The sequence below is a fragment of the Myotis yumanensis genome, unplaced genomic scaffold (assembly GCF_028538775.1).
Source record: "Myotis yumanensis isolate MYYU_CA2020_CCGP unplaced genomic scaffold, mMyoYum1.0.hap1 SCAF_2, whole genome shotgun sequence".
NCBI classification, from domain to species: domain Eukaryota; kingdom Metazoa; phylum Chordata; class Mammalia; order Chiroptera; family Vespertilionidae; genus Myotis; species Myotis yumanensis.
The window spans coordinates 54,262,366-54,281,886 of NW_027223753.1; the positions used below are offsets into that span (position 1 = coordinate 54,262,366).

The 19,521-nt window shown below is 39.0% G+C and overlaps 1 protein-coding gene across 1 annotated transcript in view; it reads left to right on the forward strand.

Moving 5' to 3' along the window:
* Positions 1-19,521, forward strand: part of TNNI3K (TNNI3 interacting kinase) — a 296,569-nt gene that overhangs the window by 113,890 nt on the left and 163,158 nt on the right. The window contains exons 13-18 of the mRNA XM_070405387.1: positions 8,346-8,432; positions 9,002-9,058; positions 9,804-9,896; positions 9,978-10,035; positions 10,162-10,356; positions 11,106-11,210. Of these exons, the coding sequence (XP_070261488.1) occupies positions 8,346-8,432; positions 9,002-9,058; positions 9,804-9,896; positions 9,978-10,035; positions 10,162-10,356; positions 11,106-11,210 (595 nt within the window). The remainder of the gene's footprint in view (positions 1-8,345; positions 8,433-9,001; positions 9,059-9,803; positions 9,897-9,977; positions 10,036-10,161; positions 10,357-11,105; positions 11,211-19,521) is intronic.

Below are 19,521 nucleotides of genomic sequence, written 5' to 3' on the forward strand. Positions count from 1 at the left end.
CTCCGGTCCAGTTTAAGAACCCATTGTGGCCCTCCAGTCAAAAAGTTTGCCCACCCCTGATCTAGACTCTGGCCTACAAGGTCAGACAGCTAAGTTTATCTCCCTCATTATTCAAGCAGGCTAGAAAGCAAAGTTACTTTTTCGGAATTAGATAGAGGCCGTCCAAAGAATAGCAGAGAATTCCAAACAGTAGTTTTACAGAATAGGGGTTTTCCTTCACAACTAAGTCCCTCTTTCCTAAGGTTTATAAAGGCTGCGGTTCTTTGTGTCCTGATATTCCCTCTGTTGGTCACTATAGTAGCTTCAAGACTCAAACCCCAAGTGGGGTCTTCCTCTTTTTTCCCTTTTTGTTTTCCTCTGTGACTTTCCCCTTTATTCTGTGAATGAGTGGCTTCCTTTTCCTTTATTCTGTGAATGAGTGGCTTCTTCTTTCTTTATTCTGTAAATGTATACCTTTTGGCAGCTCCCAGCCTCCTTATTCTGTGACTGTATGCCTTTTGGCAGCTCCTAGGCCCCCCCCCAACCTCCCCACCCCACCCCCCGCCGGCTTTGCAGGCTTGCAGTTCTTTCCCATGGACCCCCTGATTCCTAAAACTCCCTAAATCTGCCTATTTTACCCCTAAAAGCTCCTTTCAACCATATCTATTCACATGACGACAATACAAAAGTATTGGTTGTCCCTACACATATCACATGATTCCATGTTTCCAAGCCTTTTATCATGCCTTTCCACATCCTTCCATTCTCTCCACCCCACTTCACTCTTCACATTTCTGATTTCTACTTAGCCTTCAAGATTCAGTTTATGGATCCCCTCTTCCAGAAAGTCTTCCCTGACAGTCCAGCCTGTACACATGTCTTTTCTTTATGTTTTATTGTCCCATATGCACATCTCAATCTCTGTCTTTATCACTTCAGATTAAAATATTCTCTCTCCTGCTAAATTGTAAACATTTTGAGAGCAAGCATCTGAGCTATTAAATTTTGCCTTTCAGAAACTTAATTCAATGGCTGATTCCCAGTAGATGCTCAATACATGTTTGTTGAGGTGAAATTGAGGATGAGCAGATATTTCAGTTATAACATGCTATTCCGTGTGTCACTAGATGGCATCTGGTCAGTTGTAGTATAGTTGATGTTCTCAAGAATACTAATTACCACTATTCCATTGTCTCTGTAGATATTTCTTTAAATATAACAGGTTTCTAATTAACTGCACTATCCTAATACTCAAATTAATAGGAAGAAATATTTCAAGAATGCTCCAAATAAAGTGTTGCAGAATTTACCAGGTGACCAGAAAATACACAAGGAGTACTGGAGATACTGGAGATTCAGGAAAAACCCTTTATTTAAAACAGCGCTGCTGGCTCAGGGGATTCGAAGATCCAAAGCCTGAACAACCAATACAATGAGATCACCCCCCCTCTCTCTCTATATATATATATATTTCTAAATTCTCTGTTTCCTTACTTCCTGGCTTTTGTGGCAGGCTTTCACAGCCCCTCCTGAGTCAGTTAGAATAGGGAAGTTAGATTGTATCTAAATGCCTGGCCTGGGTGGCGCTAGCTACCCGTGGGCCCCCCCCCCCCCCCTCGCCCTCCAGCCTCCAGCCAAGCTGCCAACTTCCTGGCCAGTGGCCCCTGCGAACTGGGAGCACCCAGGGAAACAGATTATTGCCTAAGGAAGGGGCAATGACTTAATTATAGGCTAACAAGAATGTGCACTAGGACACTGGTCATTGGCACAGATTCAGATTGCTAACCGCCCCCCGACTCCCCCCAAGGTTGCCCTCTATATTCCTCCTCAAAAGCTCTTCTTTCTATGCATTGGAACTATAAAAATTTTCCTCTTGCTGGGATGCTTTTCTCCACTCATTTTTTTGCTTAATCAACTCACACTGATCTTTCAAGTCAACTCAAAAAACAATTCCTCAAGGAGCTCTTCCCTGACCCCTTAGCCTATTGTAAAATAAGCACATGCACAGCATCCTTCACCTTTCCTTCCTAGAGCTTGGCTAAATAAAATCTGAATGAACATTTACACAATTAGTTTTTCTTTTCTATTAGACAGAATTCTTTATAGGAGTAAAGAACATTTCAACATTATCTTGTACCAATCAAACATCAAACAAAAATGTATTACACACCTACTATGTGATAGTCATTGTCCTGGGAACTGAAGTAAAACAGTGAGTTAGACAGACAATATCTCCCTGCTCTTAGGAAGTCTGCTTTTCTAGCAGGAAGAACTAGGCTGAAAGCAAGAAAACAAATAGAAACTATCAGATAATGGTAAGTGCTATGAATAAAATAGGAAATGCAATGGTGAGTAAAAAGTTCAAGGACACAATTTAAAACTGAGAAGCCATGGAGGGCTTCCCTGGGAAGATGTTATTTGAGCTGCTTCCTAATGGGTGCTCAATAAATATTTGTGGAAGGAAAGGAAAGGGGAAAGAATGGCCAATGGAAAGGAGAGGAAAAAAAATGAAAGAGGAAAACTAAAGTGATTTAATATGAATATAATGTTCTTTTTGCAAAAGCATTCATGCTTGTGCATTCTTATCTCACAGTGAAGGGCTGGTGGATTCTTCTTTGGGCCTGGTGATTAAGGGACAAAGACAGTGGAGGAAAGGATTTGCAGGCTCCTTCTCTGTGATACAATATTAAACACCTTTCAGATTCAAGTCATGAGAATATGTAGCAAGTTTGGAATTTCCGTTGCCTCCGATTTAACTGACAGAGTGTGGGACCAGTACTGACAGGAGGAAGATGAGTCATAAGGGTAACCATCAGGAGCCGCCCTCTGATCCCCCTTTCAACTTCTGGAAAGTTAGTTTTTAAAATGATGAGAAGATAGTGGAAAATTGAGCAAAATCTTATCCAATCATTGCTGTGAACGTTTTATTTTTTGAGGCAGACTGCTCCTTTGATGACCTGGACATGTGGGACCTATGAGGTCAAATAGAAATTCCTTGGTTTCTCTAATCAAGACCAAGTCTCCAAGTTCTCTGCTTAACCTTGAACCTAACAGGCCTCAGAGTTACAAGGTCAGACGGAAGATTTCAATACTGGTATCTGTTAGGTTAGTGGCGTAGGAAACAAAGAGAGTCCAGTCAACCAGAAATAAAGAAAGGAAAGGAAAGGTTTAATCTGCGTCCCCTGGTGACCCACAAACCCCAAAGGCAGGGCCAGTGGATTCACGCCAACAGAGAAGGGGGGTTTCTTTTCATAAAGGTGTTTAATGAGGGGCAAGGGCATGAGCTGAGGAAGTTCCCGCCGCAGGGGTCGGCAAGGTATTCAGGAAGGAGTCAGTATCTGTGTGGGGGTCGTTGTGGATTCCAGGGAGGTGCTGGTATCTGTGTGGCCATCCGTCTGGCATGCTGACCTGTTAGGAATTCCAGAAAGGGTCCATTATCTCGTCACACATCTGCATGCATCCGATCCTGGGCTCCCTCCAACCTAACAGCATCATTTACCATTAATATTCAGACTTGATTCTTAAAAATAATTTTTATACTAAGGTTTCTTCTATGTTCTTAACATAATTTCTCATAGCAATAAATAGCATTCATTGTTCCTCAGATGAAATGGTGGGACAGAGAAACAACTATAGGGAAATAATACAATTTATACATTTTCTTCTTGAATAATATATGAATCCTCTGTTGAGTACATGACCAGGAGGTAGATACTAAATTGTCTTTGTAATAGCCCTTTGGGTGGACTTGTAGCCTTAAACAAAAAAAGTAAGTTTTAAAATAAAGAGCTATTCAGAAAGTTGAAAGCAAAGAGCCTTGAATGGGATGGGGGGAATCTCTCCAGGTATAAGGAGTGAAGGGATACAAGAAGAAGACAAATTAAAGGGAAAGCATGAAATGAGGGGAATACAGACGGGACTGGAAGAGTAGGGAGCAAGCAATGGAAGAGACTTCAAGCCAGCAGTAGAGTCTCATTTGCCAAAAACCCTCAGGGGCTCCAATGAATCATACTCTGAAAGTACAAATCATTATTATAGCTGCATTAGGCTAATAGCATAGCAATCTCCTATTTGGGTAAAATGCTTGGATGTAGATAGTAAATTCTGAGATATAGGAAAACATTTTATTTAATTAGTGGAAGTTTGATTATCTCTGGATGTGTTCCATTAGTGTACCTTGGTTATCAGGGTGAATCCATTATCAGGAGTTTGGCTTAACACATCTATTTAGTGAGTTCCATCAGAGCATTTTTTTCTGCTTAACTGTTTGTGGCCATGTTTCAGGGATCTAGGCGCTAGGAGTCTTCAGGTTTCCTTGCATACACATTGGTAGTTTGTCAGAGTGGTGATAGCTGTGGAGAATTTCCCATACGTGTATGCCTTTGCCCACTGTTAACAGGCGGTGGGAAATCAGGCGGAGATGCCTTCCAGAACTGAGAGGGCCTCTTGGCATTTCTCTGGCAGCCGCATGCTTATCATCAGCCAGAACCCAGGCACTCATTAGGCTCTTGATGAAAAGCATCCCAAAGAAAATGCCAGCAAATCGTGCCACTGTGCTGGCAGGAAATTAAAACTGCTCAGAGCAAGTGGTGCCAAGAGGGCTGTTGAAATGAAAGGTAACGTCGAGGGTGTGATCGCGGACTTACGCAGGCGTTCAGGATTCAAGATGTGGATTTCTGCTTCGCTAGGGAGAGCAGGAGTCCTCTCTTGGCTTGTCAGCCGCAGTCAGTCCAACAGAGGAGCTGAGACAGGCCCGGCGAGGAATGGGCTCGGTGAATTAAGCTCTGTTGTGCTTGAGTAAATGCTTGGGATTTGGGTTGTTTTCTTTCCCCAAAGATGCCTCTCCTAGGAATAACAGAAATAAGGAAAACATTTTTTTGTGTGTTTTGTTTTTATTCCCGGTCCCAAACCCTTAAAGACCAAATTAAGTAAAACAACAGCTCCAAAAGCACCACAGGTCCTATTAAAGTGGGGGCAGAATGTATGGGGAGGAGCAGACAGAACTTCAGAACCTAGGAATCCAGCAACGGGACAGATGAAGGGGTATTTTAATCCCAGATTTTTTATTTTTATTTATTTATTTTTTATGATATTACTTTTGTCCTGAGGATAAATAGCCTTCAAAGATGGAGAAGAATGGGAGGTACTCAATAGGAGGCAGCACCAACACACAAAGGGCACTAAAATTTTCATCCCATTGGGTGTGGTAGGCAGAGTAATGGGCCCCATAGATGTACAGGTCCTAATACCTGGAACCTGTGAGTATGCTGCCCTACGTGGCAAAGGGGATTTAAGGCTGCTAATTAGCTGGCTTTCAGAGAGAGAGATCACCCTGGATTATCCCGTGGGCCCAATGTAAGAACAGGGGTCCTGAAGTATAAAAGAGAGAGGCACAAGCCAAGGTCAGAGTGACATGCTGTTCGAAGGACCCAGACAGACAGTGAGCACTTTGAAGAAAGATGTAGAAAGAGAGCCCAGAGCCAAGGGTGTCGGTGACTCTGGAAGTTGGAAAAGGCAAGGAAACTGATTTCCCCCTAGACCTCTAGAAAGGAAAGCAGCCCTGCCAATGCTTTGATTTTAGCCTAGAGAGACCCGTGTTTGACTTCTGACCACCAGAACTATCTATATATATAAAAGCCTAAGCAACCTAATGACCGGTCGCTATGATGCACACTGACCACCAGGGGGCAGACGCTCAATGCAGGAGCTGCCCCTGGTGGTCAGTGCGCTCCCACAGCCAACCTCCCTAGCCCCTTCCCCCAGCCGACCAACCTCCTGCGGCACCCATCAGCCCCGATCGCTGGCCAGGCCGAGGGACCCCACCCATGCACGAATTTGTGCCCTGGGCCTCTAGTAACATAATAAAACCGTATTGTTTAAGCCACTAAGTTTGTGGTAATTAACAGTAGCAGTAATAGAAATAAAATATATTGGTATTTATGAAATGTATCTGAAGTTCCATAAAGGAGTTACCAAGTTCCTTTACAATCCTTAGGGCAAAATAGTAAGACTTGAAAAGATCCAAAGGGCATATTTACGTATTAGAACTGTTAGGCGTATTACAAATATTATCTTACCTAATCTTTACAACAGCCTAATGAAGACACATCATCAGTTCTAATCTGTAAATGGGGATGTTTTAGAAATATATTTTTGTTGATTTCAGAGAGGAAGGGAGAGGGAGAGTTAGATAGAAACATCAGTGATGAGAGAGAATCATTGATTGGTTGTCTCCTGCACGCCCCACACCAGGGATCAAGTCACAACCTGGGCATGTGCCCTGACTGGCTATCAAACCATGACCTCCTGGTTCATAGGCCAATGCTCAACCACTGAGCCACGCCAGCTGGGAGAATGGGGATTTTTTTTTTTTAAGAAAAATAAGCATATCTTCAACTAATTAAAATCCTTAGTGGCTCCCCATTTCCCTTACATTAAAATCCAAACTCCTTATCCTAGCCAATAAATCTCCACATCAATAGTATAAAGGGTAAACAGCTGATCAGCATACCTGGGACTTTGTTAGAAAAGTAATGCTGGGGACAGACCTTGTAAATCAGAATGTCTGAGGGTTGCCCTCAGGAATCTGTGGTTTCACATGTACTCCAGGCAATTCTTATATACACTAAGACATTGGTGAAGCACTATTCCACGTGATGTGTGCTTACCCACTTCTCCAAGCAAGTCTGGTACCATTCTCATCCTTGCTTGCAGGGTACCAGTCATACTGGCCTTCTTTCATTTCCTGAACATGACACGTCTGCTCCCATTTTGGGACCTTCACAGTATCTGTTCCTTCTGTCTCGTAGGCTCTTTCTTTATAGGTTTGCCTGTTAGGTAATGGCATTTGGGTCTTGTAGTCTCACTGATTGTGAGCACAGGAGAGTCCACAGAAAGAGTGCTAACAGTACTGGCTCCCCATTATTTCGTTATGACCTATAGTTATAATTTGAGAAAATCACAAATCCACCAGTCATAAATGAAAGATATGGATGATAAGAAAATAGATACTGCTGTTAACTGTAGATTTTAGTTTTATTACGAGTTGTAAACACATATTTTTTTGTTGTGTGTGTGTTTTTTCTTGAAGAAATTGATCTTGAAATGTTACATTTGGAAAAGCTTTTAGTGCTAGTAAATATCTTATTCTATCTCACGATCTTGCATGCTCTGTTAATTTAATTAAAAATTTTTTTTTGAAGAGAGGACTTGATAAGCAGGCATGACTCTCAGGATATACTCTATACATTAGCTAGGGGTATTCTGAACCTATGTTAACTATGAACCCTTTGTAGTTATTCAGGAATTGCTTTTTCAGTTCCTAAAGTCTGCCATTTTTACAGTGTGTTCTTTTGCATTTCACAAGACTCTTGGCAGGGTCTTTAAGGTTGACTTTGTTTTCCTCTTGCACAAATTAGTTTCAGTAGATTATTTTTTTATAGTGAAAACATAACATAGTATCGAAGTTTAGCTCTATTTAAAATCATTGGTCTACTCAGAGGAACATTTAGCATCTTTAATATTTCACACTAATTCTCTCCTGCAATTAGTAAACACCATAATTTTGGTGGGGTTGTACATAATATAAATTTATATCTCAGTTGTGTAACATCCCAGGGCAAGCATTTCAGTCGGTGGGTGACTTTATCCTATCCCCTAAGGCTTCAGAAACCTCTGCCTCCAGCCAGCCAATTGGGAGAGTAAGGAAGGCTCACCAGTTTCTTAAATCCCAGGCTTAGAATTCCCATTTTGCTCATGGGGTTAACTAACCACAAGACCATAATAGGATGCAAAAGGGATGGGGAACTATTGTCCCAGAGACAAAATCACTCCATGAATAAGGAGTACAAATATTGGTGGAAAGCCAACTGTCTCCTTCCACAAAGACTTATGTAAATTATCTTAGTGCCATGTGATCCTGTAGTTGCCAACCACATGTAGCTCAATCACAGCAAATGCATCTCTCCTTCCTGGTTACCATAAGTGCTGTTCGCCAGTATAATGGTCCCCTTAATATATACTCCCATAGCTCTTGATTTTTCCTCAGTTGGAAATTCTCATCATTCATATTATTTGTTCAACTCCAGTAGGCTTCTTAAGGGTAGGACCATAGTTGCCTTGTTCATTGTGTCCCCAGTACCCAACATAGTGCCTCACATAGTGCCGCATCTCATAGAATCTTAACGAGTTATTTTGAATGAATGAATGAATGAATGAATGCGTGAACTAAATTTCTATTGCAATATATTATCTCCTAAACTACATCCTATGTTTCAAGCTACCTCTGGTAATTTTTGGATTGGTTGATAAGCTGAATAAGTCAAACAAAAGTTAAGACCCTCTGTTCTTTCTCTCTTTATATGAAGGACATGATGCAATTGTCACACTCCTGAAGCATTATAAGAGACCACAGGATGAACTGCCCTGTAATGAATATTCTCAGCCTGGAGGAGGTACCTCGTCCTTATTCAGTTTTTGTTGTTAGTGCAATATTATCCTGAAGATAAACCTATGTTTCTATTACTATCATTCTGGGATGAGGGAGGAGAGCATGTCAGATAAGCTTTATTTTAAGAAAATTTATGGCTGAGTGAGGCTGAAAATAAATAAACCCCCTACTTCCCAACTCACCAATCTACAATTCCTTCAAGTTTAACATTTCCTGGACAGGATGTTTATGAGGCTTGTTCATAACTAGGAAAGCCTGGGGAGACTGAGAGCAATCATTTTCCCTTTCAATTACCTATTAAGGCATCAGGGAATGCTCATATCCAGACACAGTTAAATCTGCTGGAGTCTGCTAGACCTTGGATTTCTAATATTTCTATGTGCTTTCTAAATAAATATTTGCTGTACAGTTTTAGTGTCCAGTCTACAGTTTAAGCTATAGACTGACTTGGTTTTCCTAGCAAATATGTCACCTGCTTTTTCTATAATGTTTAACTTCCATGTAGGAAAAAAAAGACAAACAAACAAACACCTGATTGCTACTTTCAACACTATAATGTAATTTGATTTCTAGATGGCTCCTATGTGTCTGTTCCATCCCCCTTGGGGAAGATCAAAAGCATGACAAAAGGTATTTTAATATGGTACAATTATTATATTTTATTACTAAGGATAACTATTGCCTCAGCTATGATAACTTTCTATTTTGTTTTATATAGTACAAATGATGACTATTTTGTAAGTATAATCAATACTATCAATATGCCATTCTTTCTGTAACCTCACTTGCTGTTCTATTTTGCATATGCCTCTGTTCATGAAGGTATAACAGTGAAAGTTTTAATTCAGTGTAAAAAAATAGAGTTCCAACTTAGTTAAACAGTTAAACTACCTAGAACTTGAAGTCTTTTAAAATTATTTTTTGGTTTTGGATGTTTCCTCTGAATGATTCATGTGCTTGTTTCCTGATATCGAATTGGTATGTATCCCTTTGAGATTTAGTCTATGGGTCTTTGGCTAAGCCTATTGTGATGGGTTGGAGGGCTTGACCAGATAAGGTTCTTTATCATGATGTGGTATGGACTGTGCTCCAGGATTGCCATGGTACGCAGACAAGCTAGTTGTTGATCAGATCAGGAATAAACTCTTGGCCCTGATAACAAAGGTTGGGTAACATAGAGAGAACTAACATCCTTTTAATGCAGGGATCATGTGTAATAAGGTTTTCGTATCTCCTAGTAGTCAATGATAGCTCAAAAAGTAAATGTTACTAAGGAGTGATATTTTTGGTTCTGTAATTTATATTTCCACATGCACTTGTGCACACCCACATGTGTGCTTTTTATCTTAAAAAATAGAACAATTTCTGTTTGCAGAGAAGGCAGATGTTCTCCTCCTAAGGGCTGGATTACCTTCACATTTCCATCTTCAACTCTCAGAAATTGAGTTCCATGAGATAATTGGCTCAGGTAACCTAAGAAATTCCTAGTCAGCTTTAATGTAATGAGCTCAGGATAATGTCTTTATTTATTTCTCTTAAACAATTTTAGGTTCTTTTGGGAAAGTATATAAAGGACGATGCAGAAATAAAATAGTGGCAATAAAGCGGTAAGCAAGCAAATGAGAAAATGAAACATCCGAGTGGAACTGTGAGCTTTGAGAAGCGTGTGAATGGTGAGCCCCTTGTTTTGATCCATCTGTTGACTGAGGAATTCCTGTTGCTACCATCTCCAGGTATCGCGCCAACACCTACTGCTCCAAGTCAGACGTGGATATGTTTTGCCGAGAGGTGTCCATTCTCTGCCGGCTCAATCATCCCTGTGTCATTCAGTTTGTGGGAGCTTGTTTGAATGATCCCAGCCAGTTTGCCATTGTCACTCAGTACATATCAGGGGGTTCTCTATTCTCCCTCCTTCATGAACAGAAGAGGTATGGGGCTCTTGTTCTGAGTTATTATTTTACAAGCCATTGGAATTACCCCAGCAACAAACACCTCAGAGGCTTTCTGCTTGGTGTAAGACTGTGCCTTCTGAAATCTGAGTGCCAGGAAATGTGGCATTTTAAAGATGGCTAATAATGTATACCCAATAACTAGAGAATATAAATACTTCAGCACTTTCTTAAATGGAATTCAGTTGGAGATAACAAATTCAAGGAATTTAAGTTGGTGACTGAAGATTGTAATCATTAGGCTAAATTTGACATACCAGTAAAGTAGATATATGTAAACTCAGATAAAATAATTGCCAGGGGTCATTATTTACAGTTGTTTATTTTTTTAAAGTTTTAAAAAAGAATGATCTTGCACAAGTCTAATTTGAATTCACTTTCTCTATCTATGCATATAATAATTAGGATGTGGTTTCCACTCAGTGATTATAGATTTCATTTTTATGATACCAGAAGAAAATTTAGTATAATATTATAAATATTATAAAATCAAGTAGAATATTTTGAATAAAAGAGTTTGGTATCTGAATTGATTTGTAATTAAACAGTATCTGATGTAGAAAAGCTGTTTTTAAAGATTTGTTGAATTTTTAGCTTATCTGTAATAGAGCAAAACAGGCTGAAATTATACAGAAGAACAAACCACATACACCAATGATTTATTTTAGAAAGATATGGCATTGGCTTTAACCATTTCATCCTCATTAAATGTTATTTTTAAATTCTAGGATTCTTGATTTGCAGTCTAAATTAGTTATTGCAGTAGATGTTGCCAAAGGTATGGAATACCTTCACAACCTGACACAGCCAATTATACATCGTGACTTGAACAGGTATTTTTCCCCCCTGAATAATGAATTTAGAATTGTGTAACTGACTAGAAGTCCAAAATGTATTTCAGTGAAAATACATTTTAGATTTATTACAGATCAGAGTTTTCTGCTCTGTGGGTAAGGGGACAGACTACCGTAAGCCAGGGCAATACCATTGTGTCATTGTGTTTTACAGAAATAGAAAGCTATATAACAACCTCTCAGGTATCTTTTGAATACATTAAAAATTTCCAGCAAGGTAGTGATATCTGTAAGATTCACCAGATAACTAGTTCTTAGGTCAGTAAATTCAGATCAATGTTTGAAATTGATCACTGTTATAGAATGTCATGCCTCAAACAAAGTCAGGTGCTATGTATAGGAGGACCTGGTATAAAATTTATCTGAAACACTACTTTTGTGCTACTATTTTGGTATTTCTCTAATTGTAAATTCAACTAAACCACAGCCAGCTCATTTACCTAGTTTTTATATGAAGATGTTTTCATGTGGAATAGAAACTTGAAACAAATACAGAATCAAAGGGTTCCAGAGGTGGAATATCAAGGGATTTCAAAGATAATTTTTTTAAACAGTGAAAGTTTTTCCTAAACTGTGCCTTAGAAGAAGACCAGTATACAACATGGAGCAGTTTTGAAGGCAAAGTTCAGGGTAGATAATTGTTTACTTACCATTTTTCTATCCCAAGGAGAGAAATTCCTGGGCTGCTTCTGTGGAACCCCAAAGATTCTGTGGAGAATAGCTAGATAACCACTGATATAGTTTATGAAACATATCAGAATATCAAAACCAATGACTTTCATTTCATGATTATCAATAGGTTCATATAGATCCCATTTGTAGACTTTTGTAAAACTACTAAATATTAACTAACTAGAGGCCCGGTGCACAAAATTCGTGCACTGGGGGGTGGGGTTCCCTCAGCCCAGCCTGCCCCTCAGTCCGGGAGCCCTCAGTGGATGTCCTACTGATGGCCACAGTCTGGCAGCAGAGGCTCGGAGCAGGCGTCCCGTGTGTGTGTGTGTGAGTGTGCGTGTGTGTGTGTGTGTGTGTCCCCACTGGGGGTCTGCCCCCAGCCACATTGGAGGCTCAGAGTAGGTGCTGTGTGTGTGTGTGTGTGTGTGTGTGTGTGTCTCTGCTGGGGGCCTGTCCCCAGCCACACCGGGGAGGCTTGGAGCAGGCACCCCTCTCTGTTGATCTCTCAGGCTCCTGGCCTCCACTGCGTGTTGTACTCTCCCTTGAGCTGTGGCCAGGGTGGGGCTGCCCTTGCCTGCTGTGGGATCGTCGAGGCTTCTCTGATCACTGGCTGGGGGGCAGGCTAAGGCAGCCCGGTTCTCTGGTCCAGGGCCCTGCCTCCCGGCTCTTGCCTGCCGCCTGGGGTTCCAATCACCGTCCTTCCCCTTTCGCCTCCCATCATTGTGCCTATGTATGCAAATTAACCGCCATCTTTGTTGGCGGTTAACCGGCATCTTTCTTGGCAGTTAATTTGCACATCGCCCTGATTAGCCAATGGGAAGCATAGCAAAGGTACAGTCAATTACCCTTTTTGTCTTTTATTAGATTAGATTAAATTAAGCACTCCACTTTGTCATTTCTTCAACAAGTATTTGGTAACTGCTATGTTTGGAGCCTTTATACTTGGCACAGTAGAGTTTGCAAAGTGAAACTGCCATAGATTCCATTCTCAAGGAGCTTTCATACTTTGGTAGAGGAGAAAGATACTTGCCTAAATATATTTTTAGTTATAAAATAACAAGTTCTATAAAAGAGATAGTGAAAAATTTCTATACACTTTCAGAAAGAATATTCAGTACTTCTGAGGACTTTAGAAACAACTGCATGGAAGAGGTGCCATCCCTGGAGGGTGGATAGGATTTGGAGGAGTGTTTTAGGCTTAGGGAAGATTTATAAAGGAAATAGAGATTAGAAGGTTAAAGGCATATAGAGGAACAATATATAGTTTCATTTTAGTGGATGAAGTGTATAACTATATGTAGCGTATGTGATGCACGAGGCGGACTATGGGGGAAATTTTCAGAAAAATAAATTGGAACAAGAGCACAGAAATCAGAAGTTGCTAGCCTATGGTAAATTTGACTTTGTTCCTGCAAGCAAGAAGAAGGCACTGAGAATGTCTGAGCTAGGAATCACAGATTTGGAACTGTACGGTGGAAAGATCAATTGAGCATCTTTGTAAAAGATCAACTTGAAGGGGAAGTCAAAAAAATAGTGAAGCCGTAGTGACAGTAATCTAGATGAGAAGTAATGACAAGCAAAATTTCACATGTGGCAGTAGACATGAAAGGAAGAGACAAATCTGAAAGATAGGAGAAATAAAAGAAATTAGATAGGAGCATGGTGGAATCTTAGTTCTTAGAAGTAAACATATGGAGAACTCTATTTATAGTTATTTACTAGTTTTCAAATAAAATTAATTTCTTCACTATTAGACATTAGTTCTTTCCTTTACCTATCTTTTAAAAACATTTATGTTCGTAAATATATTTTTCTTTGCATTTCAGTAATAATACTTAGGAAACAGTTAATAAAATAGCATAATGCAAACTGGTAACCTGTGAGTTTTCGTATTACCTTATAATCCCAACCATTTTTGCATGTGGTATTAAAATAAATGAGTGACCATTGAAATACTTTTTTCTAGTTGTAATTCTTCACTTGTGGGGCAATTGAATGTGTGTTCTGTTGCCCTGTTAGTAAGTACAAGTTGTTACCACCAGGTTATAAAGCAGGACCAAAAGTAATGTTCATTAAAAGTGAAAATAAAACATTATTAAATAACAGATAAAGGTTTATATTTGCCAATTTTTTTTTCTGTCTCTCATCTAACCTGAAGTCTTAAATTATATCAAAAAGTCTTCAAATTTTATGAAACACTGTTTTATAGATGTCTTCCACATAAGAAAGCCCCAAACCATTGCATTTACTATTTTTGGATTATTTTTTATTAATCTTTAATCTGGCAACACTAAAACAGTTGTTCAGATCAATGCAGATAAAGTACTGCCCAGAGGAGTATAAGTTCTTCGCCTCAGAGGGCTTACTACAATCTGGTTGGGTACATAGGACATATGCCCAGGAAGCAATTTAATTGCTATTTAAGGTAGCAAATGCTAAAGGACCAAAATGATTAAACAGCAATTTTCAAAGGATTTCAAGAAAGTCAAAGATCAAAGTAGAATGAAAAACTTCCTGGAGGATGTAGAGCTAAAACTAGACTTTGGAGAATAGGCATGTACATGTCCTGAGTCTTTTTACAGCATACTAATCTTTGCACTCCTACAATACTTAGAAAGCCTCGCTGAAAGAGGAGGAGGGAAAGGTGCCCATCAGAGCGTGAGGGACTCAGATACATGTTTGTATTTGTAGTAAAATGACCTGTTTACATTTTTCTCTCCCCCACCACTCTGGGCATGTCAGGATTCCCAAGGGAGAAATCGCGTGCTCCTAATCTCAGAGAGGATGTTCAAACAATGCATCAGTGCATTTTCAACTGAACCAAATTCTTGGAGAGTTTCTGTGAATGTCACTTTAGGAAGCACTGGCCTACTTGGTGCTAGAGAAAGTCTGATGAACTTGCCAATGTCTTTTATAGTTCTAAAAGAAAGGGGTTATTCAAGTATATTGACCAGCCCAGAGACAGAGGATACTTTTATCTTTGAATTTGTGGTTGGTGATATGTTTGATGAAAGGACTCTGCCTTTCTCCTGGCAAGCATCTCACCATACAGGTCTGAAAGTTAATTTTCACCTTTAGTATATTCTAAGAAGTTGTCCAAGGAATGAGTAAGAAAATGTGTGTGTTTTTTTCCAATGATGGTGAGAATGAGGATAATACCTACCATGTATTTAGCACTTAAATTGTGAAAGGACCTCTGCTAACCCCTGCTCATGTACATTCTCATTTAGTCTTGCAACAAGTCTATAATATAGTTATTATCTTCATTTTACTGGTAAGGAAACTGACTAAAAAGCACAAGGTCACATCACTGTAGTATTCTTAACACTGTGTTATGCTGGCCCAACAATGACAGCAAAACCAAGTCAGAATGGGAAGATCGAAGGAGGACGGTGATATTGAAGGAGCATCAGCCATGTTTATCAACCTTGCACTTTGTAGTTCAGTCCTTAACAAGCTTAACTCCTACAACCCAAACCATGTTTTATATAATCTCCTTGTGCTTGTGTTCCTACTTTGTTTATTTTTTTACACCCCATGTTCTGTTACTGTGGAGCAGAGGCTGCCTATGAGGCACACAGGTATGTTTTCTTTGGCCCATCATGTTTAAATATTTTTAAATGCATAAAGCTGTATGCAGGAATGTATGTTCCAATTTGTTGTAAGCCCCACTACCCACCAACTTACCCACTTACACGTGTCCCAATTTAATCATTCATTTTGTGGCATTGGAGCTTACAAAGCATAGTTTACAGCTAAAGGCTTTAAAGATTTTTACTTAATACTAGCAAATGTCTGTGTTTTCTTGCAAAAGTATATTTTGCAAATTGTTTGACCTTAAACCAAACCATTATTGCAAATATATATGGATCGAATGAATGATCTTTTTTCCTGTATAAAGTCTGTAGTACAGCATCCCTGTCAACAATGGAATAGAAACACTTCCATCACAGTGACCAGGGCACTCCCATGGGATGTGCATATGAAAGCATTTTGTAAACTGTAAAGCACCATAAAAATGCCATTTGTTATTGCGATTAATGCCTCACTTGTTCTCTGATATGCTGAGAATGGAAAAACACTCTACAATATTCTCATACATACAGATATTTTTTATATAACACAACTAATTAATTGAAGGTCTAGGTCTAGATCTGAGAAAGACTCACTGTTGGCTTTTGAGTGTCAGCTTATTCGGGTGACTATAAAGGAAAATAATTAATGATAGTTTAAAAATAGCCAACTTACTGATGACAAATGACAGCTAATTTAAAATGACAAAGATGGTAAGGGCTAAAAGAATTTTAATTTTGAAGATGACATTTAACTAAATTAGTGAAGATTTCAGAAAATATCAAAGAAAAAACTATTGGTAAAAAGTTTAATAATTATTTTTAAGTTGAAGTGTGCACTTGCCTTTCAATTGAATACAAAATATAAGTCCTGCATTTCAGAAAACAATCAAGTACAACTAAACAAATGATTAATTGTTTTTCTGATTATCTAACTCTTAATACAGTTGTTTGCCTCAGTTCTCATAGAGTCCACTCTCACCTATTCTTCTCACTTGTGACTTTTCTAATAAGCAGTTATACAGAAAGCATTTAGAATTCACTGGCAAATACCATCTAGCAGAGAATTCTGAATAGCAAATGCAGGCCAATTAATTTATTACATTACAATACTTATAGTAAATCTTGAAAGAGAAACCCATGGAAGCTTGTGAAAAACTCTACAATTCTACTTCTGTAATTCTCTAGTATAAAATCCGTCACAGGGGCATTTTAAATTTTGTCAATTTTAAAAATTTATTTCCACTTTAAAAGTAAATTAACTAATGTATTAATGAATTAAAATATCTGAATGCTTGAGATGAGCCAGAGTCTATGCTATGCCTGGGGATACAGCTGAGAATGACAGACCATAGCACTTTTTCCAGCTTAGAGCCCAATGAAGTATTTCTCAAAATTCTCCAATCTGGGACCCTCATTTAAAAAAAATTCAAAGACTCTTCACTTGAAAGCACGGATTGAGAATGTCCTGAACTGGGCCTGATAATCTATACTTTTAAACAAAATGCCAGCTAATTCTTATGATCAAACAAGAGGAAGAAATACTGTTTTAGTGCAGTGGTTCTCAACTCTGGCCACACGGTAGAATCTGTGGGAGAACTTTAAGAAAATTCTTTTGCTACTTAATTCAGAATCTCCAGGAGTGCGGCCCAGGTATCATATTTTTAGAGAGCAGCCCAGGTGATTCCAGTATGCAGGCAGCATTGATAACTGCCTTTTAGTCTAATGCTGATTACATCTCTTAACCATTTGCCATACAACCTTACCCTTCTATGCTGCCGGAATGGAATGGGAATATTGTGGAATCAAGTCACAATGTAATCTCAAATGCTTTGAGAATTATTGCCCTAGTACAGTATAATCATTTATTCGCTCATTCATTCATTAAATCAATAACGAATGTAAAAGAAATCCACACACCCAGGGTACCTATGGCACAGAGTGAAACCAACATCCAATCATATACCTGGGAGTTGTGCTATACATAAGGCATTCTGGAGCCATTTTATAACACATGGTTGATACTAGAATGTTTCCAGGAGTATGAAATTTTCATAAGCAGCCAAAATAAGAATAAAAGTTTTAATATTGGACCATTATAGTAAACACAGTTCATATAGATATTCAAGGCTGGAAAATTCTGGAAAATTACAGAACTATCTATACTAATAAAAGGGTAATATGCTAATTAGACCAGACATCCATCTGGACATCCTTCTGGACAAAGCCACGGTGGTGGGGGCCAAGGCAGAGGTGGTAAGGGGTGACCAGGCTGGCAGGGGAGGGCAGTTAGGGCCAACCAGGCCAGCAGGGGAGGGCTGTTAGGGCCACCAGGCTGGCAGGGGAGGGCAGTTAGGGGCAATCAGGCCAGCAGGGGAGCAGTTAGGGGCAATCAGGCAGGCAGGCAGAGAGGTTAGGGGTGATCGGGCAGGCAGGCAGAAGCAGTTAGGGCCCATCAAGCAGGCAGGGGAGCAATTAGGGGCATCAGGTAGGCAGGCAGAGTGGTTAGGGCCGTTCATGCAGGCGGGTGGGTGGGCGGTTAGGAGCCAGCGGGCCCAGATTGGAGAGGGTGCAGGCCAGGCTGAGGGATCCCCCGGGCATAAATTTTGTGTACCAGGCCTCTAGTATATATAATAAATTAATAAATAATATATATAAAGACTTATATGAATGTTTATATGATTATTATAAACCAATGCACATATAAGCAATCACATTTCCATGTTTTTGTGATGCTTCTAACCATTCTGGAGTTCTGAGGGAATTAAGCTCAATGAAAAATGAGTTGAAGAACAATTTTATCAATTCTCTTAGGGATGAGACATAGCTATTACCATTTGGAATGAATAGAAATTAATTTGTTATATGCAATGGGTGTCTAAGGCTTAGGGACTCAGAGCTTATAGTTCTGAAATGTTTTTGTCCAAAATTATAATTTGACTTTCTATTTCCAAATTAAAAAACAACAACAATGTATAAAAGCAATTACTTGCAATCTGTTTCAACTTCATTACTATTTTGAGTAATGATTTAAAAAATTAAGCTATACAATTTTTAAGATGAAATTTGGATTTGTTAGGATAGGTTACCTGCTGCAATATAAATACTCCAAGATATGTAATGTTTCCAAAACAATAGAAATTTGTATATTGATTATATAAATAAACAGGTTGTTGGGGTGGTCCCCATCCATGAAGTCATTCAGAATCCATTTTTAATATTTGGCTTCCAGGGTATCTTTGGGGATCGTCTCCATTAAATTGAGCATAAAAGGGATAAGAATATGTGAGATGTGCATGAAATGTTTTATGAGCCAAGCATTAGAGTAGCACTCATCACTTTCAATCACATCTCATTGGCTAGAACTCAGTTATATGATCAAGAATAACTGCAAAGGGTACTAGGAAGAATAGTCTATCTGCATGCCCAGAAGAGGAGGGAGTGAGTTTTGGTGGGCAGCCAGTATTCTGTGCTACATTTACCCTGTTTACACTAATGACAACAGCTACTAGAGTTTGGGTAAAGACAATAGCTGAAAAGTCTGGTCTAGCTTATCATGAATTGATTGCACAAATATAATGTTAGTTGCATACCAAATATATTTAGTTTTTAAACAAAGTGTCACAATTTATAAACTAATATAAATAATTGGCAAATGTAGTGAAAGCTATTTAATAAAATGATTAATTTTGTAATGATTCACTTTTATTATTTATGTTAAAGACAGGAGACTAGCTTTGAGAGTGCAAGGACATATGTCCCCGAATCAAAGCAGGGTCCAAGAGTAAAAACATGTACTGTACTATATTAAGATATAATATTAAGAAATATGCTGTATAAAGTCAAAAACATACATCACAGTTTCATGTGCTCCATGTCAATAACAACACACACATACACATGCCCCTATTTTTCTTTGAGTAAAAATTGAACATAGGAAAATTATTATTATTCTATTCAAGAACCTTGTTTCACTATATTCAGTAGGAAGAGTTTCTCAACCATTTAATTCTACAAATTATTCTACTCCTCCTTATGAGCTT